This window comes from Microtus pennsylvanicus, chromosome 3, assembly GCF_037038515.1.
Source record: "Microtus pennsylvanicus isolate mMicPen1 chromosome 3, mMicPen1.hap1, whole genome shotgun sequence".
NCBI lineage: Eukaryota > Metazoa > Chordata > Mammalia > Rodentia > Cricetidae > Microtus > Microtus pennsylvanicus.
In genome coordinates this window covers 142,331,692-142,352,729 of record NC_134581.1, presented here as the reverse complement: position 1 = coordinate 142,352,729, position 21,038 = coordinate 142,331,692, and the positions used below count along the sequence as shown (strand labels likewise).

At 44.2% G+C, this 21,038-nt stretch overlaps 2 protein-coding genes across 6 annotated transcripts in view; both read left to right on the top strand.

Moving 5' to 3' along the window:
* LOC142847373 (phospholipid-transporting ATPase FetA) overlaps nt 1–1,920 on the top strand; it is a 75,238-nt gene extending 73,318 nt beyond the window's left edge. Inside the window, exons 27-28 of the mRNA XM_075968079.1 lie at nt 769–899; nt 994–1,920. Coding sequence (XP_075824194.1) covers nt 769–899; nt 994–1,179 — 317 coding nt within the window. The 3' untranslated portion in view covers nt 1,180–1,920. The remainder of the gene's footprint in view (nt 1–768; nt 900–993) is intronic.
* Nucleotides 1,921–8,443: 6,523 nt separating this feature from the next.
* The window catches only part of Rusc2 (RUN and SH3 domain containing 2), a 58,143-nt gene continuing 45,548 nt past the window's right edge, over nt 8,444–21,038 (top strand). The window contains exon 1 of one of the 5 annotated variants that reach the window (XM_075967453.1): nt 8,444–8,645. The gene's annotated coding sequence lies outside the window, so the exon portion shown is untranslated. The remainder of the gene's footprint in view (nt 8,646–21,038) is intronic. The other 4 variants (XM_075967444.1, XM_075967446.1, XM_075967451.1 and 1 more) reach the window with 4 other exon arrangements.

The window sequence follows — 21,038 nt, the reverse complement described above, 5'->3', positions numbered from 1 at the left end:
TGGGTGCTGGGAATTGAACCCAGGTCCTCTGGAAGAGCAGCCAGTACTCCTAACCACTGAGCCATCTCTCTAGCCTTTGTTTTTGTGTGTGTGTGTTTGTTCATTTTCAATTGAATGACTTGAAACTCCAGTGCAAACTGCCTCACTGTCTTACATTGCTCTGCTCTCATCGCGTGCAAAGACTGTGCATGTGTACTTGCTGTCTGCCTCTTGGCAGACCACTGACTCATTTTCTTCTCCAAAGCTTTTGATTCTTTTTTAAAATTTTATCACATTCATTATGTATTTATTGGGCATGTGAGAGACAGAGAGAAATAACAACTTGAAGGAGTTGGTTCTCACCTTCTATTATGTGGGGCCCAGGGATGGAACTCAGGTCGTCAGGCTTGGAGGTATGCTAACCTCTCAACTCTCTTGCTGGCCCCAGTGCCTTCCACTCATTTTTGCATGAATGCACTAGGATGCTCTTACAGCCCGCCCTTCCTCCTGCTCTGTCCAGCCCTGCCTTTAGAGGGAGACAAAGGTATGTGAATTGCATCAGCCCCCAAAGCAACTGTTTCCCAGGAAGGGAAAGCTACTGCCCTGAGTAGCTGTGCAAAGGGAAAACATATGACTTTGTTCGCATGTATACTACTTCTCAAGGGCCTAGACTGTCTGGAAATCAGTACCTTCCTTCTTGGGCCTGGAGAATGGAGCTGTGCCCTGGCTGATTTCTCCCCACCCCTAACTCTATCTTCACCCTCTCCTTTCCGGGTTCACTGTTTGCAGGTGTGGCTAGGAACATCCTTAACCAGCCACAGATGTGGCTGTGTCTTGTGCTCAGCACCGTCCTCTGCATGATTCCTGTGATTGGATACAACTTCCTCAAATTGCTCCTCTGGCCTGTCAATGTGGACAAGGTGAGTAGAAGTGGGACCCTGCACAGATGGAATTACCATCCCCTCTGTCTTGGCCTCCGTTCTGAAAACCTTGTCCCCCGTGCTCTGGATATAGGTTTTGAACAGGATTCATTTCTGCTTGAAACATCCGCTGCCACCCCCAGTCAAGACCAAAGTAAAACACCCAGGCCTTCGACGTTCTGCCTATGCGTTCTCCCACAAGCATGGCTTTGGAGCCCTCATCACATCTGGCAAGACACTGAAGTCCAATGCCATCAAAACAAGCAAGAGGGCCTTGTAAAAAGCAGACGCCTCAGGAAAATCTGTCAGCCATTGCTCTTCCTTTCTTGTATTTATGCAACTCAGTAAAAAGGGATTGGGATCTTCAGACACCAGCATAAAGCGACTCCAGGGCTTCAGTTTCTTCTTTCCCAAGAAAGCTGTACCCAGGAAAGGCAAGGACAGTGGTACCAGCCCCCAGATATCAGCCAGAGTTACAGCATTTCAAGAAAAAGCAAGTCGAAGCCTCCTGTGGTTCCTTCCATATCGTAATCCTGACAAGCAAATGTGGAAGAGGAGAAGAGGGGCAACAGAGAAGAAGGTAGGGCCTAAGGGCCTCAGTTTGGGCCCTGTCTCTCCCTTACCCAAAGCAACTATAAACCTTCCCAGAACCCCACAGGAACATATCCCCACCCGGACACCGTTTTCAGATTTATCTGGAAGAGTCAGGGTGCCAGGGTGAACGTTTGGCTGGCCCTGAGTAGCAAAGGAAGAGGGAGCTGGAAGACTTAGTCTGAAGAAACCAAAGGAGAATTTCTGGACCAGACAGAAAAGAAGAAGAAAGGAAAGAAAACGGAGGCGGGTCCTGCCTGGATAGGACAGCGCAAAGTTTTGCCTTCCCCTTTCTGACCTCTTTGATCTAAGAACTGAGGTGTATTCAGGCATTCAGAGCAGGAGGGGAACAACCCAGGAGATTTAAAGATTAATTTCTGCATGGGATGTAAGCCATTGCTGGTGAGCATTTGTCTTCCATAAAATGATTTTGAGAAGAAATTGTATGTACTTGAAAAAAATGTTTTCAAGAAGTTTGTGGAGAAATAAATGGAGAAATAAATTGCTTATTTAGGAGTCGAGAGATGTGTTGTAGTCTGTGGGGGCCCTGGTGACAACAACATAATCTGAGCAATAGCATCGTGCAGCATTGTCAACAGCACAGCCTGTGGGTCCCACATTCCCTGCCCTCTCCTTCTTCAGCTCTGCTCTGCTTTTCTGCCCCCTAAAGTCTATGTTGGCGTTGGCCTGACCACACATTTTCACACAAGGTTTGTTTGTTTGGTTGGTTGGTTTTTGGAAGTGGGCTTTTCAAGACAGGGTTTCTCTGTGTATAGCTCTGGCTGTCCTGGAACTCACTTTGTGGACCAGGCTGACCTCGAACTCACAGAGATCCACTTGCCTCTGCCTCCTGTGTGCTGGGATTAATGGTGTGTGCTACCACCAACCCTGACCACACACTTTTAACTACATAATCCTATCCTGTTCACATATCTTTAGCATATGTCCCGAGAGTTCAGTCCTAGGTATAAGTTTTCTGAGTATCTTATCCTAACTCATGATATCCCCTACCGACAGAAGACAGTTCTCAACTCTAGCCAACCATGGTTTCCCCTCCCTCATCTCCTTCCATTTCCTTCTCCTACCTCCTTCTATCCCCCCCAATCCACTCCTCCATCTCCATTCAGAAAGAGTAAGGTCTCCCATGGGAGTCAACAAAGCCATGGCATATCAAGTTGAGGCAGGACCAAGCTCCTCCCTGCTGCATCAAGACTGAGCAAGGCATCCCTTCATAGGAAATAGGTTCATAGGTTCCAAAAAGCCACCTCATGCACCAGGGTCAGGTCCTGGTCCTGCTGCCAAGGGTCCCACAAACAGATCAAGCTACACAACTATCACCCACATCAGAGGGTCTAGGTGGGTCCCATGTAGGCTCCCCAGCTGTCGGTCTAGAGTTCATGTGCTCGCTTCTCTGCTTTTCACCTAATCCTGAATGATCTTGCTGGGGGAACTGTTTTATTTTGTGTTTAATTATCACCATCCTACAGAAGGCAAATGCTTAATATTTTTTACTGTTTTTTTGCCTTTTCCTTTTGAAATGAAGCTCATGCTTCTGTGGGCAGTTTCCGGTTATTCTTTAGGGGTTTCGGGGCCTCTTTTTACGGCACATGGTTACTCATGGTCACCCACATAAGGCTTCTATAGAAGTAGAGTTTGGACCAGTGTTATTCTCAGAGCTCCTGGGCAGTCAGCGCCCTCTCTCGATTCTTTACGTGTGTCCTGGCTTGGCTCTCCAAGCCTTGGTCTCTGAAGAAGAGCCAAGGGTTGAGTGTCATGTTTGGGAGTGTGTGTGCCAAGCGAGTTTGCAGTTCATCATTGCCCTTCCTGCTTTGAGAAAAGGGACAGAAATCTGGATGTCAGCTCTTCGGGGAGAACTGTTAATGGACTTTGTGTTACAGCCTCAGTTGAATCCAAGTTCAGGAGGATACGAGGAAATATTTGGGCAGATTGTTGATACAACTGACAAATACACAAAATATTGATACCCTGCTTGTCACTAGAAAATCTTTTATTTTTTTAATATTAATTTATTATGTATACAATATTCTGTCTGTGTGTATGTCTGCAGGCCAGAAGAGGGCACCAGACCTCATTAAAGATGGTTGTGAGCCACCATGTGGTTGCTGGGAATTGAACTCAGGACCTTTGGAAGAGCAGGCAATGCTCTTAACCACTGAGCCATCTCTCCAGCCCTAGAAAATCTTTTAAAAAGCAAGAAAAGGGGGTTCTCTGTGAGTTCAAGGTCAGCATGGAGAGTTCCAGGACAACCAGAGCTACACAGTGAGATTTGTGAAAAGGGAGATTTGTGAGCAACAGAAAGGGGCCCTGGAGGAAAAGCTCGCTATAGGTATTTGCTGAGGCCTAGAACTGGTTTGTGACAGCATATGTCAGGTAAGAATTTTCTTCAGCGTTTCTCTCTACTGCCTTAATCAAACTCTGGAGAGATGAGGGCTAGAAAACTAGGAGGAGAGGTAGGTGGGTCAGCACAAGCATCTACTGAGCTCCACTGTGTTTCCCACTGGGCATGACCACCTGCAGTCTGGCAGAGCCAAACAAGGAAAAGTGTGCAGTCAAAGTCTGAAACTTTAAAAATTAATTCAAGGGGCTGGCACAGTGGTAAGATTGCCAAAGACCTGTGTTCGATTCCCAGTACCCACTTAGTACATAGACATACATACAGGCCAAACACTTAAGCATACAAAACAATAAAAGAAATAATATAAAAATTATAAACATTAATTCAGGCTTTGTACACCTATACTATCAAGCCTTGTGAGGGAAAGGGAAGAAATCAGAAAGGCCGTCCTTAGCTATATTATGAGTTCAAGACAAACTTAAGGTATGTGAGGCCCTGTCTCAAAAAACAAACAAACAAACAGAAGATTCCAGCTTCATTAAGTCTCTTAATTACTGAATGGAAGCTAAAGTGATTAACGTCAGTTACTCCCTAAAAGTACTAGAAATTTTGTGGACTTCAGATCAAAGAGATAGTCAGAGGCAAATATCTCTTACATCTCCCTGAGATGGAGCCCACCAGCATAGCTCAGGCCGGCCTGAGACTTGTGGTTCTCTGCCTTGGTTTCTCAGGTCCTGGAATTATAGGCATATAGCACAATATTTAGCCATTAAATGGTTTCATCCCTCATTCCACAGGTTCCATTCTTCGAAGGCTCTAGTTGAATAGACCCACACTCTTACAGTTTGCTAATTTGATCTATAAATCTTCTCCATTTGAGCTACTATCTTAGCTCCACATGTCTCAAAGCACAATTTGTATATAGAATGTTCCAGAGCCTTCTGGAAACTCACTCTCTAGTCCATCATATTCATTTACATACACAGTAAATAGTCATTGAGCACCGTGATTTGGGTGCTGGTCTAGATTCTGTGGATACAGGGAAGGGAAAAAAAAAACCAAAGATTTCTGAAGCAGAGAGCATGTACTCTAGTAGACACCAACACATAAACATCATCCAATGTTCATTTTCTACTGCTGATGATATAATACCACGAACTAGGTAAGCTTGCATTTGTTTTAAAAGAAGCTTGGTTTGAAATAAACAATGTTTTGCATCTGTGGAAAGGAGCAGTGCTTTGAATCCCAGCACTCGGGAGGCAGAGGCAGACAGCCTGACATAGCAAGTTCCAGGTCACCCATAAGAGTAAACTTTGTAAGGGAAGCCAGTCTGCTGTGTGAAGCTCAGCGCAGAGCTGGGTAGCCAGATAGATGTGCTCAGAAGAGTGGACTGTTTAAATCCCATCTGAAAAGATTTGCTCAGGCTTCTCTAATAGAGAATAGGGGTACAGGACTGGAGAGATGGATCAGCTCAGTTATTAAAACATCAGTCACAGCCAAAAACATTAGAGAACAGGGACAAAGGTGGCATCTGGAAGACTATGAGGCAATTTTATTTTCCTGTGTATGGTACAGTGGGCTGAGGACTAAGGCCATAGTGTGTGTGTAGGGAGGGAGGAATCAGTGGGTAAATAGAGTGTATAGTTCATTTTTTTATAATTTTCCTTTATTTTTATTTTATGCATATGAGTGTTTTACCTGCATGTCTATACACCATGTGCATGCCTGGCACCCATGGAGGCAGAAGAAGGCATTGGATCTCTGGGGGAAAGGGAACTGGAGTTTCAGAGGAAGGTGAACTGCCTTGTGAGTGCTGGGAATCAAACCCTGGTCCTCTGGAAGAACAGCCAGTGCCCTTAACAGCTGAGCCATCCCTCCAGCGCCCATAAACAGAGGGAGATATTTTAAAGAGAGATCCAAAGACCTCTGAGGATTGGCTATGTAAAAACATAGGTAACAATTTATCAGTATCACTGATTTGCTTATTACCTGTCTCTCTAGTAACCGAGAATATTGAAGCCATTGATTTCTAGCCTTTCCACACAGTTGCTGATGAATGAGTGGACGTAGGTGGTTGTAGCTACACCAGCTGACTCCACTACCTATAGCCATGCCTGGCCAGGGGGGCTACGTAACTCTTTGTGGCTTCTGTCTCTGGTGGTTAGATCTGGAGCTCTGAGAAACTAAGTCGGTTATACAACCGGAGGTAAAAGGTCATGTGATGGGCTGGAGCGATGTGATAGGCTCTGCTCTTCCAGGGCTCCCAGTTTGATTTGAATTTGAGGTGTACAACCTGCAGAACGTACTGATTAAGTGGAGACAGGTTAAGGGAAAATAGTCTAGGGTCACTTCCAGGACCCTAATGCTGTTACATATTCCCATCTTAGTTGGGGTTTCTCTTGCTGCTGTGAAACCGTAACCAATAAGTGCACTGGGAGGAAAGGGTTTATTCAGCTTACACTTCCACATTGCTGTTCACCACTGAAGGAAGTCGGGCCAGGAACCTGAAGGCAGGAGCTGATGCAGAGGCCTGGGAGGGGTGCTGCTTACTGGCTTGCTTTCTTATAGAACCCAGGACCACCAGCCCAGGGATAGATAGCACCATCCACCATGGGCTGGGCCCTCCCCCATTGACCACTAATTGAGAAAGAACCTTACAGCTGGATCTCATAGAGGCATTTCCTCAACTGAGGCTCCTTCCTCTCTGGTAACTCTAGTTCATTTCAGGTTGACCAACAAAGCCAGGCAGTATATCCCCCAAATCACTTTGTAAGTATCTTAAACTATTTGAGGCTGGAACTGCAGGGGCTAGGGAAGTGTTCCTTGTTTATTGGTTTACATCAGCAGTAAATAAAGTGGTGAAGGAGAAAGTGCAGAGTGAGCTGGGCCTGTCCTCTCTGGGTTTCCGGGAGGTGTTAACAGTGTGTGTTCTGGCTCTCCACCGTGATGCCTTTCTGACCCAGCTCAGAAAGCCCCTCCTGAGGCTTCCTCCTGGACTGAAACAGTGCTTGACTGTTCCTATCTTTGGGTCTGCTTTATTCTCTATGCAGAGGACTACAGACTTCGGATGATTATTCTGACAAATGCTGGCCACTTTAAAATGGAGGCCTCAACTTCTGAAACTACATGGCCTCTTATTTTTATTATTTTTAAATTTTATGTGTATGGGTGTTTTGCCTTCATGTATGTCTGTGTACCACGTGTATGCAGAAAGACCTGGGTTCCATTCCTAGGATCCACACGGTGGCTCACAACCACCTGTAACTCCAGTTCCACGGGATCTACTGCCCTTTTCTGGCTTCTGCAGGCATTAGGTGCCTCCTCATGGCTCCCCCTGTTGGAAGAGTTAACAACCAACTCCACTTCACTCTCAAGCAAACCTGACTTCAAAGGTCTTAATTGATCTTGCCTGCTTCTGCATAAAGCACTTTACTGGGGCAAGGTGTGGTGGCGCACATTTTTAATCCCAGTCCTGGAGAGGCAGGCAGATCTCTGTGTGTCTGAGGCCAGTCTGCACTACATAGAGTTCCAGGTCGGGCAAAAAACAAGCTTCACAAAAATAAATAAATAATAAAAACCAGAAAAACAAGCAAGACAGAACTTTATTGTCTCCCCATCATTTGCAGGAAAGCCCTAAGTCTCCATCATCCAAACCTGTCCAACTGTTTCCTCCAGGGCTCCACCGCTTCTCACCCCTCAGTATCCTTGTTTTGACCTTTTGTCTTTTCTATGCCGATTCTCCCTACAACTGCTTTTGCTGGTGTTTGCTTGCTTTGGGGGACAGGACCCTACTATGTATGTAGCCTTGTCTGTCCTGGAACACACTATATAAACCAGGCTTAGCTCACACTCACAGAGATCCGCCTGCCCCATGGGATTAAAAGCATGTGGCATCAAGCCCGATAAACCATTCACACCATTCGTTACACTCGGTCTCCAGCATTTCTGTGACTGTGAGGCTAGGATACTTTAACACACTGTGACTTTTATCTGCTGTCTTGGCTGCCATCCAAAGGTGGAGCTCCTAAAGGAAAGGGTCTCAGGCTCTCGCCATTTCTAGAATGGCTGTCGCTTTACTGGGCTTCCAGTAACTGCCTACAGAACAACTGCCTGCTCGGCCCGCCCGGAGCAGCGGGGAGGCACCTGCGTCCTTCCCCAGCCCAGCCCGCGCTGCCCTCAAGGAGCCTGGGTACCAAGTTTCATCAGGACGTTTTACCATTGACTCTGCATGGGGTATTTTTTGAAAACCCCGAAGCCCGAGTGCCCATCCCGTCCACACCACACCCCAGTGGCCGAGTCCACTGGTCTCAAGGGAAGCCAGGCTCTGGCGTTTTGTCCTTGCTCTGTTTTTCACAGTTCTTCATTGCTGCTCTCCCGGAATCCACAGTGAGGCTCTCGCTGCCGAGGCCGAAGCCGGAGGCCACACGCACCTGCCCGCGAGGCCCCGCAGTCTGCGCTCCCTGTCCCACCCCACCCCGGCTCGAGCGCAGGGCGGCGCCGCATCCCGGCTGCTGGCTCTGGGCGAGGTTATGCGCGTGACTCGCGCCGGGCGCAGCGCCGCAGCCGGGGAGGTGGGCGCGCCCGCGGGCTTGGCGGGCCGAACCAACGCGCTCCGCGGAGGGGCCGCACCGGGCCGCCCAGAGCGGACCATCGGCACCACGCCTGCAGGGGGCGCCGGGCGTTACCAACGCCGAGCCGTGGGGAGCGGAGGAGAGCGCCGGCGTGGGCTGCCACGCGACCCCTGGAGGCGCCAGGAGGCGCGAGACGACGCCGCCCGCGCGGAAGGACGTGGCTGACAGGTGAGCAGCGGGCTAGGCGCGCCTCTCCCCGGGCTAGCGGGACCCTGGACTCCCACTGTCCCCGCGTTGCGAGGGGTCCTTCGGGACGGGGCCTCGGCCTGCCCACCCACCCTGCCCACAGCCAGGCGCTCGGCCTGCCCGCCCCGCCCTCGCGCCTCCCGTCCGCACCCTCTGGTCCCCGGCTCTGCTGCAGACCCTGCTGTTCCAAGGTCCAAGGAACCCTCAAAAACCCAGCATCAGCCAGCCCATTAGGCACCACCCCGAGTCCACCCCCAACCGTCTCCTCAAACTGTCCCCCTTTCCCCGAGACGCCCGGACTGGCTCGTGCCAGTCATCGCTGAACCCACATCTGTGTCCTCCCGGTGGGAGCACAGCTGCCGTCGTCTCCGGCAGTGACCGCAGCGGATCCTCTGCGCCATCCGTCCGTTTGCCTCCTGGTTCCCAAGTTGGTCCTTGCCCAGTGCCAGCTTTGGTCCTCCCTCATTCTCGCCCAGTTTTCCCTGGGAGAAACCTTTAGTTTGCTGCTGCCCTGTTACTGCGCTCACCTGCCATGAAGGACAAGGTGATCCAGTTGTCATAGACTAGCTGTGGCTTGCCAACGTGGCTCTGCAGACTCTGAGAGGACCACACACTGCTCATCTTTGTTACCCCAGCCCCCAGCACAGTGCCTGGCACATAGTAGCACGGATGAAATACCTACTGGGGAGATGAATGAATACATGAGCCCGATGCAGGGACTGCGGGACAGGAAAGGTGTGTCTCATTACATAAAGAAGAAAGGGGGTGTCATTTGGGGAGTTAGTTCAGCCTTTCATTCTAGGAAGTGCAGAATTTATCACCTTCCCATCCGTTCTTCCAGTTTCATTTGCAATAGGACTTCTATGTATCTGCTGTTTATGTGTTTTTGTTTTTGTTTTAAAGGCCGTCATGGAGCTGCAGAGGTTCTTATTGGTAGGTGCCTTAGAGGCTACCCAGATAATCTTGAAAGAGCTTTGCCAGGGTTACAGTTCCTCTTCCTTGGAGACTAGCTGCTCCCCCTGGGGAAGAACTCTAGAGCCAGCCCCAGCCGCTAAACCTGACTCTAACTAGCGAGCAGGTGCTGCAGGCAGGTTGAAAAAGAGAGGGACCTTGGTCAGGTTCACGGTTGGCCCAGGCTTTCAGGAAAGCAGACAGTGTTACTGGGTGCTGAAACCGTGCTGGAAAACGGTAGCCGTTTACAAGCTAAGAAGGGCCTGATAGCATTCATTGTTCCAACCCGGGCTCAAAGTATTAGCAAAGCTGAGGGGCTAGGGGTGTAACTCACTGGCAGAGCACTTGCCTGGCATCAAGCCAATGGCTTCAATCTCCAGAAACAAACAAACGAACAAATCATAAATAAATAGCACAGGAGTTCCCTCAGTGGCTCTGTAAGCGGTAGTGTGTGCCTTCATGGGAAGTCGCCGCTTAGCTATCCCTAGTGCCCCTCCTGCTGCCTGGCTCTGGGCATTTGCATGGTTGTTTACTTCTTCTTTCTGCTGGTTATTATATTGAAGTCAAAGGACACTTTTGTTGTTTGATTTTGGGAGTTTTTTTGGTTTTTTTTTTTTGTTTTGCTTTTATAGCCCTGGCATGCCTTGAACTCAAAGACATCCAACTGCCTCTGCCTCCTGAGGTATGGAATTAAAGGCATGGGCCCCCACATGCAACTTGACCATCACTTTCAGAAGTCAAGCCTGTCTTAACTTTCTTTTTTGTAATTAGTAGGTTTCCCAGCATGGGCTCCTTGCAGACCTCAGTACTCCAGATCAGAACAGTCTGGATTTTTTATTTTCTCCTCAATCCCCAGACTTTAGATCACTACCAGATAAGATAGTAGCCCAGTGAAATTTGAATTTCCGATAAACAACGGAGCCCTATAATTTTACTTGCTAAATCTGGCTACCGTAGTTCACGGGGAGGCTTATGTGTTCTGTTTTCCTCTCAGGCCAGGCTTGCAAATTTAGGACAGTAGCTCACCCTTTTCTTCCTGTCTTCCTGTTACTCAGCGCAATGACTGTGCATCTGCTAAAAGTCACTTGACCAAAGAGGTCACGCGTGCATGCTTGGGTGAGGCCAGGCTCTGTGAAGTGCTCAGATAACGTGGTGTTCAGGTTACCGTGAAGGTTCCCATTCCCGGGTGGTCTGTAATCTTGTTCTTTCTATCCAGTGAGTCTGATTTGCATGGGAGCATCTTTTGGGAGGACAGGTGCTAACACTGGGCTAAGACAGATGGCCCTGGGCACTGGGGTAGAAGGGTGGGCGTGGGATTCTTACCACAGCAGCAAAGCACTAGCCAATAGATAACACATTGCCACTGTATCAGATTTACGCTGCTTTTCCTTGTGATAAAAAAAAAACTTTATGTGCATTTTGTTGTACAGCCATCTCCATCCCTTATTAGAATGTTCATCTTTTAAAATTATTGGTTTATTTATTTTTATGTGTATGGGTGTTGGGCCTATATGTATGTCTGTGTACCACATGCATACAGAGGGCCCTTGGAGGCCAGAAGAAGGTGTCTAATCCCCCTGGGACTGGGATTACAGAGTGTGGAGAGCCGGCATATGGGTGCTGGGAATCAAACCCAGACCCTCTGGAAGAGCAGCCAGTGCTCCTAACCACTGAGCCATCTCCCTAACTTCTTTATCTTCTAAACTGAGACTCTGTACCAGTAAGACTAACACCCCGCTTCCCCCACCTGTGATCTCCTGGAGTCAGCATCGCAAGGCTGCCTCTGAATTTGGCTGCTGTAGACACCACATAAGTGGACTCGTGGTGATTTGAAATAGTTTCTTTTACCTAACATTTTCAAGTTTGATCTATGTTGTAGCTTATATCAGAGTTTCTCTCATATTTAAAGCTGACTATACTCGGTGTGTGTGTGTGTGTGTGTACACGCGTGCACGCCTGCACACTTTTCTATGTGCACTGGAGAGAGTGCGTGCCACATTCCATGATACCTGGGTTGCTTTCGTCCTTCGCTGTTAAGAATAACGCTGGGATAAACATGAGTGTGCAGACGTGTTTGAGTTTCTTCTTTCAATTTTTTGTGATTTATGCCAATAAATTAGATGCTGGGTTATGATAGTTTTATGGGGTATATTTTTTATAAGAATCAGCATAGTTTCTCACAAATATTGTGCTATTTCTGACTCCCACCAGAGCATAACGAGTCCTGTCTTTCCATATCCTTGCCAACTTGTGCAGTTCTATAGGTTTTAAGTGACCGTCCTCATGCATATAAAGAAATGTCATCGTAGGTTTATGTTTGTCTTGCTGTTCGGTTTTACAATAGCAGGGATCACGTCCAAAGCCATTGCTACAGCACAAGCCCTGTTTTCAGAATGGAGACAAGGTGTGTTCAGGATTGGCCTTGAACTCAGCTTGTAGCCCTAGCCCAAGCAGGCCTTGATCTCAGGCAGCTGGCGTTGTTTTATTATAGCATTTCCAGACTTCTCCCACTGTAAGTTGCCTCCCTTCTGAAGACGTAAGTCATAAACAATGCCACACCAGTTTGGAATTATGATTAATAGGGTGGTATTTATTTAAAGGGGAAAAAACTTACAGATCACTGTTAGCCCTCTGCGTAACCAGGAAGGAAGTCAAGTCACCGGCGGAGCAGGAAGTGAAGAGAGAGAGGAGAGGGAAGTGGCCGCTTTTTTAAAGGGAGAGAGACCACGCCCCAAGGGGCTGGTATCTCAGCGGCGATAGGCTGGAGGAGTGGGAGGACCTCCCGTAACACCTCCCCCTTTTGTTTAAATAAGAGAGTTCTAAACCTACTATGAAATTATATACAATAAGTGCAAATATCCTATTCTAACTAGCTTAGGTCTTGTATAATAAATAACTTGGCCAAGTCATGAGAGAAAAGTAACTACATCTATATAGTCTTCAACCCCATCAAAGATCTGAGAAGGGAAATAATGTTACCTGGTTAATTAGGAAGTTCAATAAAACAACTTCCAAAACATGCAACAAATCACAGAGACAACTAGCTACCTAGGCAATCACCCAAAGTCACATTAGCAGCATTGAAGCAACCAACTTTGGCTAAGGCCTAACATAACTGACACACCATTTTCAAAGGCAAGCAACTTTTCAAAACTATCTTACCCTGTCTTGGCAGGATAAGACAGTCCTGTTTTATCCATTGATGCATGCTCTGTATCTTTGTCGGTGGTTGAGGTATGGGCATTTCTTTGCCCAAAGGCCAGTTCTGCTAAAAAGAAAGGCTCCAGGTGGAGTGTCTTTGGTGCTCAACATTCTCTCGGGAATAGAGTGGTGTTGCCAGGAGCAATTGTATCTCACTACCACAAAACTCTGAGTTAGATTAAAGGCCATTTTCTACAGCTCTTTGAAGAAGTTGAAGATTATCTATCTATACTGAGTATAATCTCTATATATCTAAAGAACCTGATTAGTCTAATTATAAATGACAAACTTAGATGACTATTAGTCTATATAATTCTCAATATCTATCTAACTTAAAGATTAAGACAATATACAACTGTGAAACAAATGAGGACAATGACCTCCAAATATAAACAATGTACAAATATACATTGCAGTAGGTAAATATATATCAATACACAAACATTATATAAGTATCTTAATCAGAGGTAGAAATGTACACAGCAATATGGTAAATATATACAATACAATATATGTCAATACATAAAAATGTTTTAAACAAGGTAGAAACATGCATGCATACAATAGTCAATATAATTTAACTTTGTATCAATATACAAGAATCTATACCAATATATTTGTCTAAAAACAGTAACTCACAATTACAAATCTATTATCCCATCATCCCTCTTTTTTTTTTTCAAAATGATCCCTGAGCTTATAAAATTCCTCCCCCAGCCCTCAATCGTATACTAATTATAATCAACCCCTAAATGATGTCCCTAAACCCAAGGGCAAACTTTACTGGGAGAGGGGACGTCGTCCTCTAGAATTACTTCCAGCTGTCATGGGGGCGACGTTCTTTCTGGGGGATCCTGTGAAAGTAAAATGATGGTTAAATTTCAAGATCAATGTCTTTTAAAATTGCCAATAGTCTCTGAGTATTTTGTGCAGGTCTGGCCAAAATGTTGTATAAGATGTGCACCATTTCAGCTAACCAAGTTGGAACTGTCTTGTGCAGCTGGTACCCAAAGCAGGTCTTGTTGTAGCGCTATCAGTATCATGACGTCATATCAACCAGGTGGAGTTGTTGTTATGGGGCCCCATCTTCTTCCTGGAAACTTCAAATGTCACTTCAGGAAAAACTCATTGTTCATTATGAAAAACTTAAGCATTAATCATATAGACATATATATATATATATATATATATATATATATATATATATATATTCAATGAAAGACATGATAGATATGAAGAAAAGCAAAGATGTTTTCTAAACTCATATTTCTTTCTGTCCCACATCATGGCTCTTGACATGAGACAGAAACTCCAGAAACTCTGGGTTTTTCTCTTACTAACAGGCTTGGAATTGGAGAGGGACTGAGCCAGAGTCCAACTTCAAAACCAGCTTTATAAATTTAGAAATATGGTTTAATATTACTTACACAACCCTTTCAGTTTTCTTGATATTTCCTATTGGGCAGGTATTTTTCCATCTGTCAGTATCCAAACATCCAGGGTCCCTTGAATTTTTCAAAGATGAGTGTTTTCCTGTGGAGATAAGAACAGAACCCTGCCCCCATTCTATATGTTTTTCTTACCACCTGTATGAATATCATCATTGTGGATGAGTTGTCATTTCTCCTTTCCAAGAGGTTTCTCCTCTTCAAATCGAAACTTTATTAATTTTGATGGTATCCACAATTTTTCTTCTCCTGTGGAAACAAGAGCAAAACCCCTTCCCCAACGTAGCACATCTCCTGGCTTCCACTGAGAGGTCAGCACATCTTTGAAATAAATCGGTTGATTTAGTTCAGCAGACTTTTCCATTATCCAATGTCTTTCTGCTGCTGTCGTTCCTTTCTCATTAGCGTTAAGAAAATTCAAGGTTAATAAAGCATTATGTAATCTATTTCTGGGGGTATTTTCGGTCCCTTTCTGTTTGTTCAGCATATCCTTTATAGTACGATTTGATCTTTCTATAACTGTCTGACCTGTAGGATTATTTGGTATACCTGTAATGTGTTTTATATTATAATAAATCAAAAAAGCGTTTCATTTTCTTAGATACATATGCTGGACCATTATCTGTCTTTATTTGCGCAGGTATACCCATGATGGCCATAGCTTCCAATAAATGTGTGATTACTGAATCAGCCTTTTCTGAGCTCAGGGCAGTAGCCCATTGAAAACCTGAATACGTGTCTATGGTGTGGTGTACATATTTTAATTTACCAAATTCTATAAAGTGGAACACATCCATCTGCCAGATTTCATTTCTCTTGGTGCCCTTTGGGTTACTCCCTGCAGGCAACGGTGTTTGATTATAGAAAGAACAAGTAGGACATCTCTTTATAATGTCCTTAGCTTGTTGCCAAGTAATGGAAAATTCTTTCTTTAGGCCTTTACTATTGACATGATGCTTCTTATGAAATTCTGAGGCCTGCAACACACTTCCAATCAATAATTGATCAATCTCAGCGTTGCCTTGGGCTAGAGGACCAGGCAGACCTGTATGGGAACGGATGTGTGTTATGTACATCGGACAAAGCCTGTTCCTGATTATGTCTTGTACCTGGATAAACAATGAAGTCAACTCTGTGTCATCTGGTATAAATTCAGCGGTTTCAATATGCAAGATAACTCTTTCTGCATATTGTGAATCTGTAACTATATTAAGAGGTTCTTTAAAATCCCTTAGCACCATAAGAATGGCATATAATTCTGCCTTCTGGACAGAATTATAAGGGCTTTGTTCCACCTTACTCAATTCATCTGACTTGTAACCTGCTTTCCCTGATTTATTTGCATCAGTATAGAACGTACAGGCTCCAGTTATTGGAGCATCACGTACAATTCTAGGAAGAATCCAAGAAGTTCTTTTTATGAGGTTAAGTCTACCACTTTTGGGATAGTTGCTATTAATTTCTCCCAAAAAATTAGCACAAGCTCTTCGCCACGGTTCATTGTCTTCCCATAACTTTTTTATTTCTTCAGTAGTAAAAGGCACTATAATTTCTGCTGGGTCTATACCTGTTAGTTGACGAAGTCTCAGCTTACCTTTTATAATTAATTCAGAGACTTTTTCCACATAAGTTTTTAATTTTTTACTTGGTTTATTAGGTATAAATATCCACTCTAAAATAATATCTTCCCTCTGCATTAGAATCCCTGTAGGAGAAATTCTGGAAGGCAATATGACTAGGATGCAGCTAAGATTTGGGTTCACCCTATCCACATGTGCCTCCTGTAATTTTTCCTCAATCATTGTCAGTTCCTTTTCTGCTTCAGCTGTCAGTTTTCTTGGACTATTCAAATCTTTATCACCATCTAAGGTTTTGTTTAAATGGACTATTAGATCAGGTGTTATCCCAACAGCTGGTCGTAGACTGGAAATGTCTCCTAACAATCTTTGGAAGTCATTAAGAGTCTTTAACCGGTCTCTCCTAATTTGTGCCTTTTGCGTTTTAATTTTCTCTAACCCTATTCTGTAACCTAGGTAATTAATAGAATTTCCTCTTTGAATCTTTTCAGGGGCAATTTGTAATCCCCACCTAGGCAAGACTTTCTTTACTTCTTCAAACATCCTTTCTAAAGTATCTTTATTTGAATCATAACAAGATGTCATCCATGTAATGATAAATAATGGACTTGGGGAATTGTTTACGAATTATTTCCAATGGCTTACTTACAAAATATTGGCACAGTGTAGGACTATTGAGCATACCCTGTGGGAGGACAGTTCCTCCCTCCCTGCGGTTTGGGCTGCACTCCACTGATGAGAAGATGTGAACATCGTTTGTGTGTTTACTGGCCACGTTCAGCTCCTCTTTGGAGAAATGAAAAGTCTACTCACGTCCTACCCGGCTTTGTACTGGGTTGGTCTCTGTCACCACGTTATATGTTCTTCACATACGTGAGCCTAGCCTACTGTCAGATAAGTACTTTGTGATATTTTTCTCACATTCCGTGAGTTGCCGTTTCTCTCTTAATAATTTCTTTGTTTGTTTTATTTAATTGGGTCCTCACTATTTAACCCAGGCTGGCTTTGAACTCAGTGTACAGGTCTTTTATTTCTTTGACTAAGTTTTTTCCTAAGTGTTTTTTTTTCTTTTTGATGTTATTATATATGGAATCAGTTCCTTGATTTCCATTTTGGTTTATTCATGGTTAGTGTGTAGAAACACAGCTGATTTTTATGTGTTATTGTGTGTCCTGCAATAAAAATTTGTACTAATACTTTCTGTGGAATTTTTAGGGTTTCCTGATTGTGGGATCATTTCATTTGGGGATAAAGATAATTTTACTTATTATTTTTTTCAATTTGGATGCCATCTACTTCTTTACTTATTGGCCTCCCTTCTCAGGTGAGGCCTCCTGGTATCTGTTGAATAGAGATGGCAAAGTAAAATGTCTTTACTCCTAACACGCAGTTCTCATGGATTTGATAATCTGGTGTCTGAGTTCTCAGTTGACACCTAGAAGAAAACTGGTCCATTAATCAACAATTGAAAACTGTGGGCCTGGAGAGGTGGCCCAGCAACTAAGAGCACTTGTTCCCTTTCAGAGGATCAGAGTTCAGGTCCCAGGACCCGTCAGACAGCTCACAAGTGTCTGTAAGTCCGGCGCCCTATTTTGGCCTCAGTGAACACATGCACACACACACACACACACACACACACACACACACACACACACACATATACACACAGACATGCCTACAGACATGTAAAAAAATTTAATCTTTAAAAAAACAATTAAAAGCTGGGCGTTGGTGGCGCGCGCCTTTAATCCCAGCACTCGGGAGGCAGAGGCAGGCGGATCTCTGTGAGTTCGAGACCAGCCTGGTCTACAGAGCTAGTTCCAGGATAGGCTCCAAAGCCACAGAGAAACCCTGTCTCGAAAAACCATAAAACAAACAAAGAAACAAACAAAAAAACCAAAACCAAGGAAAGGTTACATTATAGACTATGCACTCTAAATAAAACAAAATAATGTAATACATTTTAGAAGGATTTATACCGAAGCGGCTAAGGCTTTTTGCATTTTGTGTGTGTGTGTGTATGTATGTGTTTATATGGGTATACACACATATATACACACACGTGTGTGTGGTTTGTTTATTTTCTTTTTTAATTTTGTTGATTTTTACTGAGCTCTACATTTTTCTCTGCTCCTCTTCCTGCCTCTCCCCTCCCCTTCAATCCTCTCCCAAGGTCCCCATGCTCCCAATTTACTCAGGAGATCTTGTCTTTTTCTACTTCCCATGTTGATTAGATTTATGTATGTTTCTCCTAGGGTCTTTGTTGTTGTCTAGGTTCTCTGGGATTGTGATTTGTAGGCTGGTTTTCTTTGCTTTATGTTTAAAAATCACTTATGAGTGAGTACATATGATAAATTGTCTTCCTGGGTCTGGGTTACCTCACTCAATGATGTTTTCTAGCTCCATCTATTTGCCTGCAAATTTCAAGATGTCGTTATTTTTTTCTGCTGTGTAGTACTCCATTGTTTAAATGTACCACAGTTTCCTTATCCATTCTTTGGTCGGGGTGCATTTAGATTTGTTTCCAGGTTCTGGCTATGACAGACAAAGCTGCTATGAACATAGTTGAGCACATGTCCTTGTGGCACAATTGAGCATACTTTGGGTATATGCCCAAAAGTGGTATTACTGGGTCTTTTTTTTTTTTTTGGTTTTTTGAGACAGGATTTCTCTGTGATTTTGGAGCCTGTCCTGGCACTAGCTCTTGTAGACCAGGCTGGTCTCGAACTCACAGAGATCCGCCTGCCTCTGCCTCCCGAGTGCTGGGATTAAAGGCGTGCACCACCACCACCAGGCAACTGGGTCTTGAGGAAGATTGTTTTCTAATTTTCTGAGAAATCGCCACACTGAAATCCAAAGGGGTTGTACCAGCTTGCATTCCCACCAGCAATGCAGAAGTGTTCCCTTTACCCCACAACCTCTCCAGCATAAGTTGTCATCAGTGTTTTTGATCTTAGTCATTCTTACAGGTGTAAGATGGAATCTCAGAGTTGTTTTGATTTGCATTTCTTTGATGACTAAGAATGTTGAACATTTCCTTAAGTGTCTTTCAGCCATTTTAGATTCCTTTGTTGAGAGTTCTCTGTTTAGGTCTGTACTCCATTTTTTTTTATTGGACTATGTGATCTTTTGGTGTCCAATTTCTTGAGTTCTTTGTATATTTTGAAGATCAGACCTCTGTCTGATGTGGGGTTAGTGAAGATCTTTTCCCATTCTGTAGGCTGTCATTTTTGTCTTGTTGACCGTGTCCTTTTCTTTACAGAAGCTTTTCAGTTTCAGGAGGTCCCATTTATTAATTGTTTCTCTCAGTGTCTATGCTGTTGGGGTTATATTTATAGGAAGTGTTTCCCTGTGCCAATGCGCTTAAGTGTACTTCTCACTTTCTCTTCTATAAGGTTCAGTGTGGCTGGCTTTATGTTGAGGTCTTTGATAAATTTGGACTTGAGTTTTGTGCATGGTGATAGATATGGATCTGTTTTCATTCTTCTACATATTGATGTCCAGTTATGCCAGCACCATTTGTTGAATATACTTTCTTTTTTCCATTTGATATTTTTTGCTTCCTTGTCAAAAATCAGGTGTTCAAAGATGTGTGGATTGATATCCAGGTCTATTCAGTTCCATTGGTCCTCCTGTCTGTTCTTATGCCAATACCAGGCTGTTTTCAGTACTGTAGCTCTGTAGTAGAGTTTGAAGTCAGGGATTGTGAAGACTCCAGAAGTTCTTTCATTGTACAGGATTGTTTTGGCTATCCTAGGTTTTTGGCTTTTCCATATGAAGTTGAGTACCATTCTTTCGAGGTCTGTGAAGAATTTTGCTGGGAAGCCGGGCGGTGGTGGCACATGCCTTTAATCCCAGCACTCGGGAGGCAGAGGCGGGCGGATCTCTGTGAATTCGAGGTCAGCCTGGTCTACAAGAGCTAGTGCCAGGACAGGCTCCAAAGCTACAGAGAAACCCTCTCTCGAAAAACTAAAAAAAAAAAAAAGATTTTTGCTGGGATTTTGATGGGCATTGTATTGAATCTGTAGGTGCTTTTGGTAAGATTGCCATTTTTACTATGTTAATTCTACCTACCCAAGAGCATGGGAGATCTTTCCACTTTCTGGTGTCTTCTTCAATTTCTTTCTTCAAAGATCTAAAGTTCTTGTCATACAAGTCTTCCACTTGTTTGGTTAGAGTTACTCCGAGATATTTTATGTTGTTTGTGGCTTTTGTGAAGGGTGATGTTTCTCTGATTTCTTTCTCAGCCCTTTTATCATCTGTGTACAGGAGGGCTACTGATTATTTTGAGTTAATCTTGTATCCTGCTACATTACTGAAGGTGTTTGAGATGTAGAAGTTCCCTGGTAGAATTTTTGGAGTTGCTTATGTAAGCTATCATATCATCAGCAAATAGTGAGAGTTTGACTTCTTCTTTTCTGATTTGCATCCCCTTGATCTCGTTTTGTTGTCTTATTGCTCTAGCTAGGACCTAAAGAACTGGTTTATTTACTTTGACTTTATGTTTTTGACTGTCTTACCTACATGTACATATGCAGGCCTGGTGCTTTGGGAGGCCAAAAGAGGGCATCAGACCCCTGGAACTATCACTACAAACAGTTATCAGTTGTCATGTTGGTTCTGGGAACCAAACCTCACTCCTCCACAAGAGCAGCAACTGCTCTTAACCAGTGAGCCATCTCTTCGAGGACCCCTGTTGGGTTTGTTTGTTTGTTTGTTTGTTTGTTTTTCTTAGTAATTTGATCTTTAAAAACCGAAAACCTCTCTTTTTTGGAATTCTTGGTTTAATAAAGTCTCTCATCTTCAAGAATGTAAGACAGTAAGCTGTGTGTTTCAACTTCTTATGTAAGGTCCTGTGGACAAGAACCATAGGTTGATAACTGATCTTCAGTTGTGTATCTGGCTCCCTCGGATAGCTCCAAACTCATGAGCACAGAGATGGCCCTGGTTAGACTCAGTGCCTCATTAAATAAAACAAATGGCATGAATGTGAGAAAGATGGATAGGGAGGGTGGGGTGGAGACTCTAGACAGGTGGGAGAGAGGGGAGAATGACCGTGCGCATTGTCCGTGCAGTGGTTAATGAGAGTAAGGCCCGTCTCACTCTCTGCTAGAATGGAACCACCTAAGGCTCCAAAGACTAAGCTTATTTGCTATATAACTAAACCAGAAATCTATATTTGATCTGTTTATATGTTT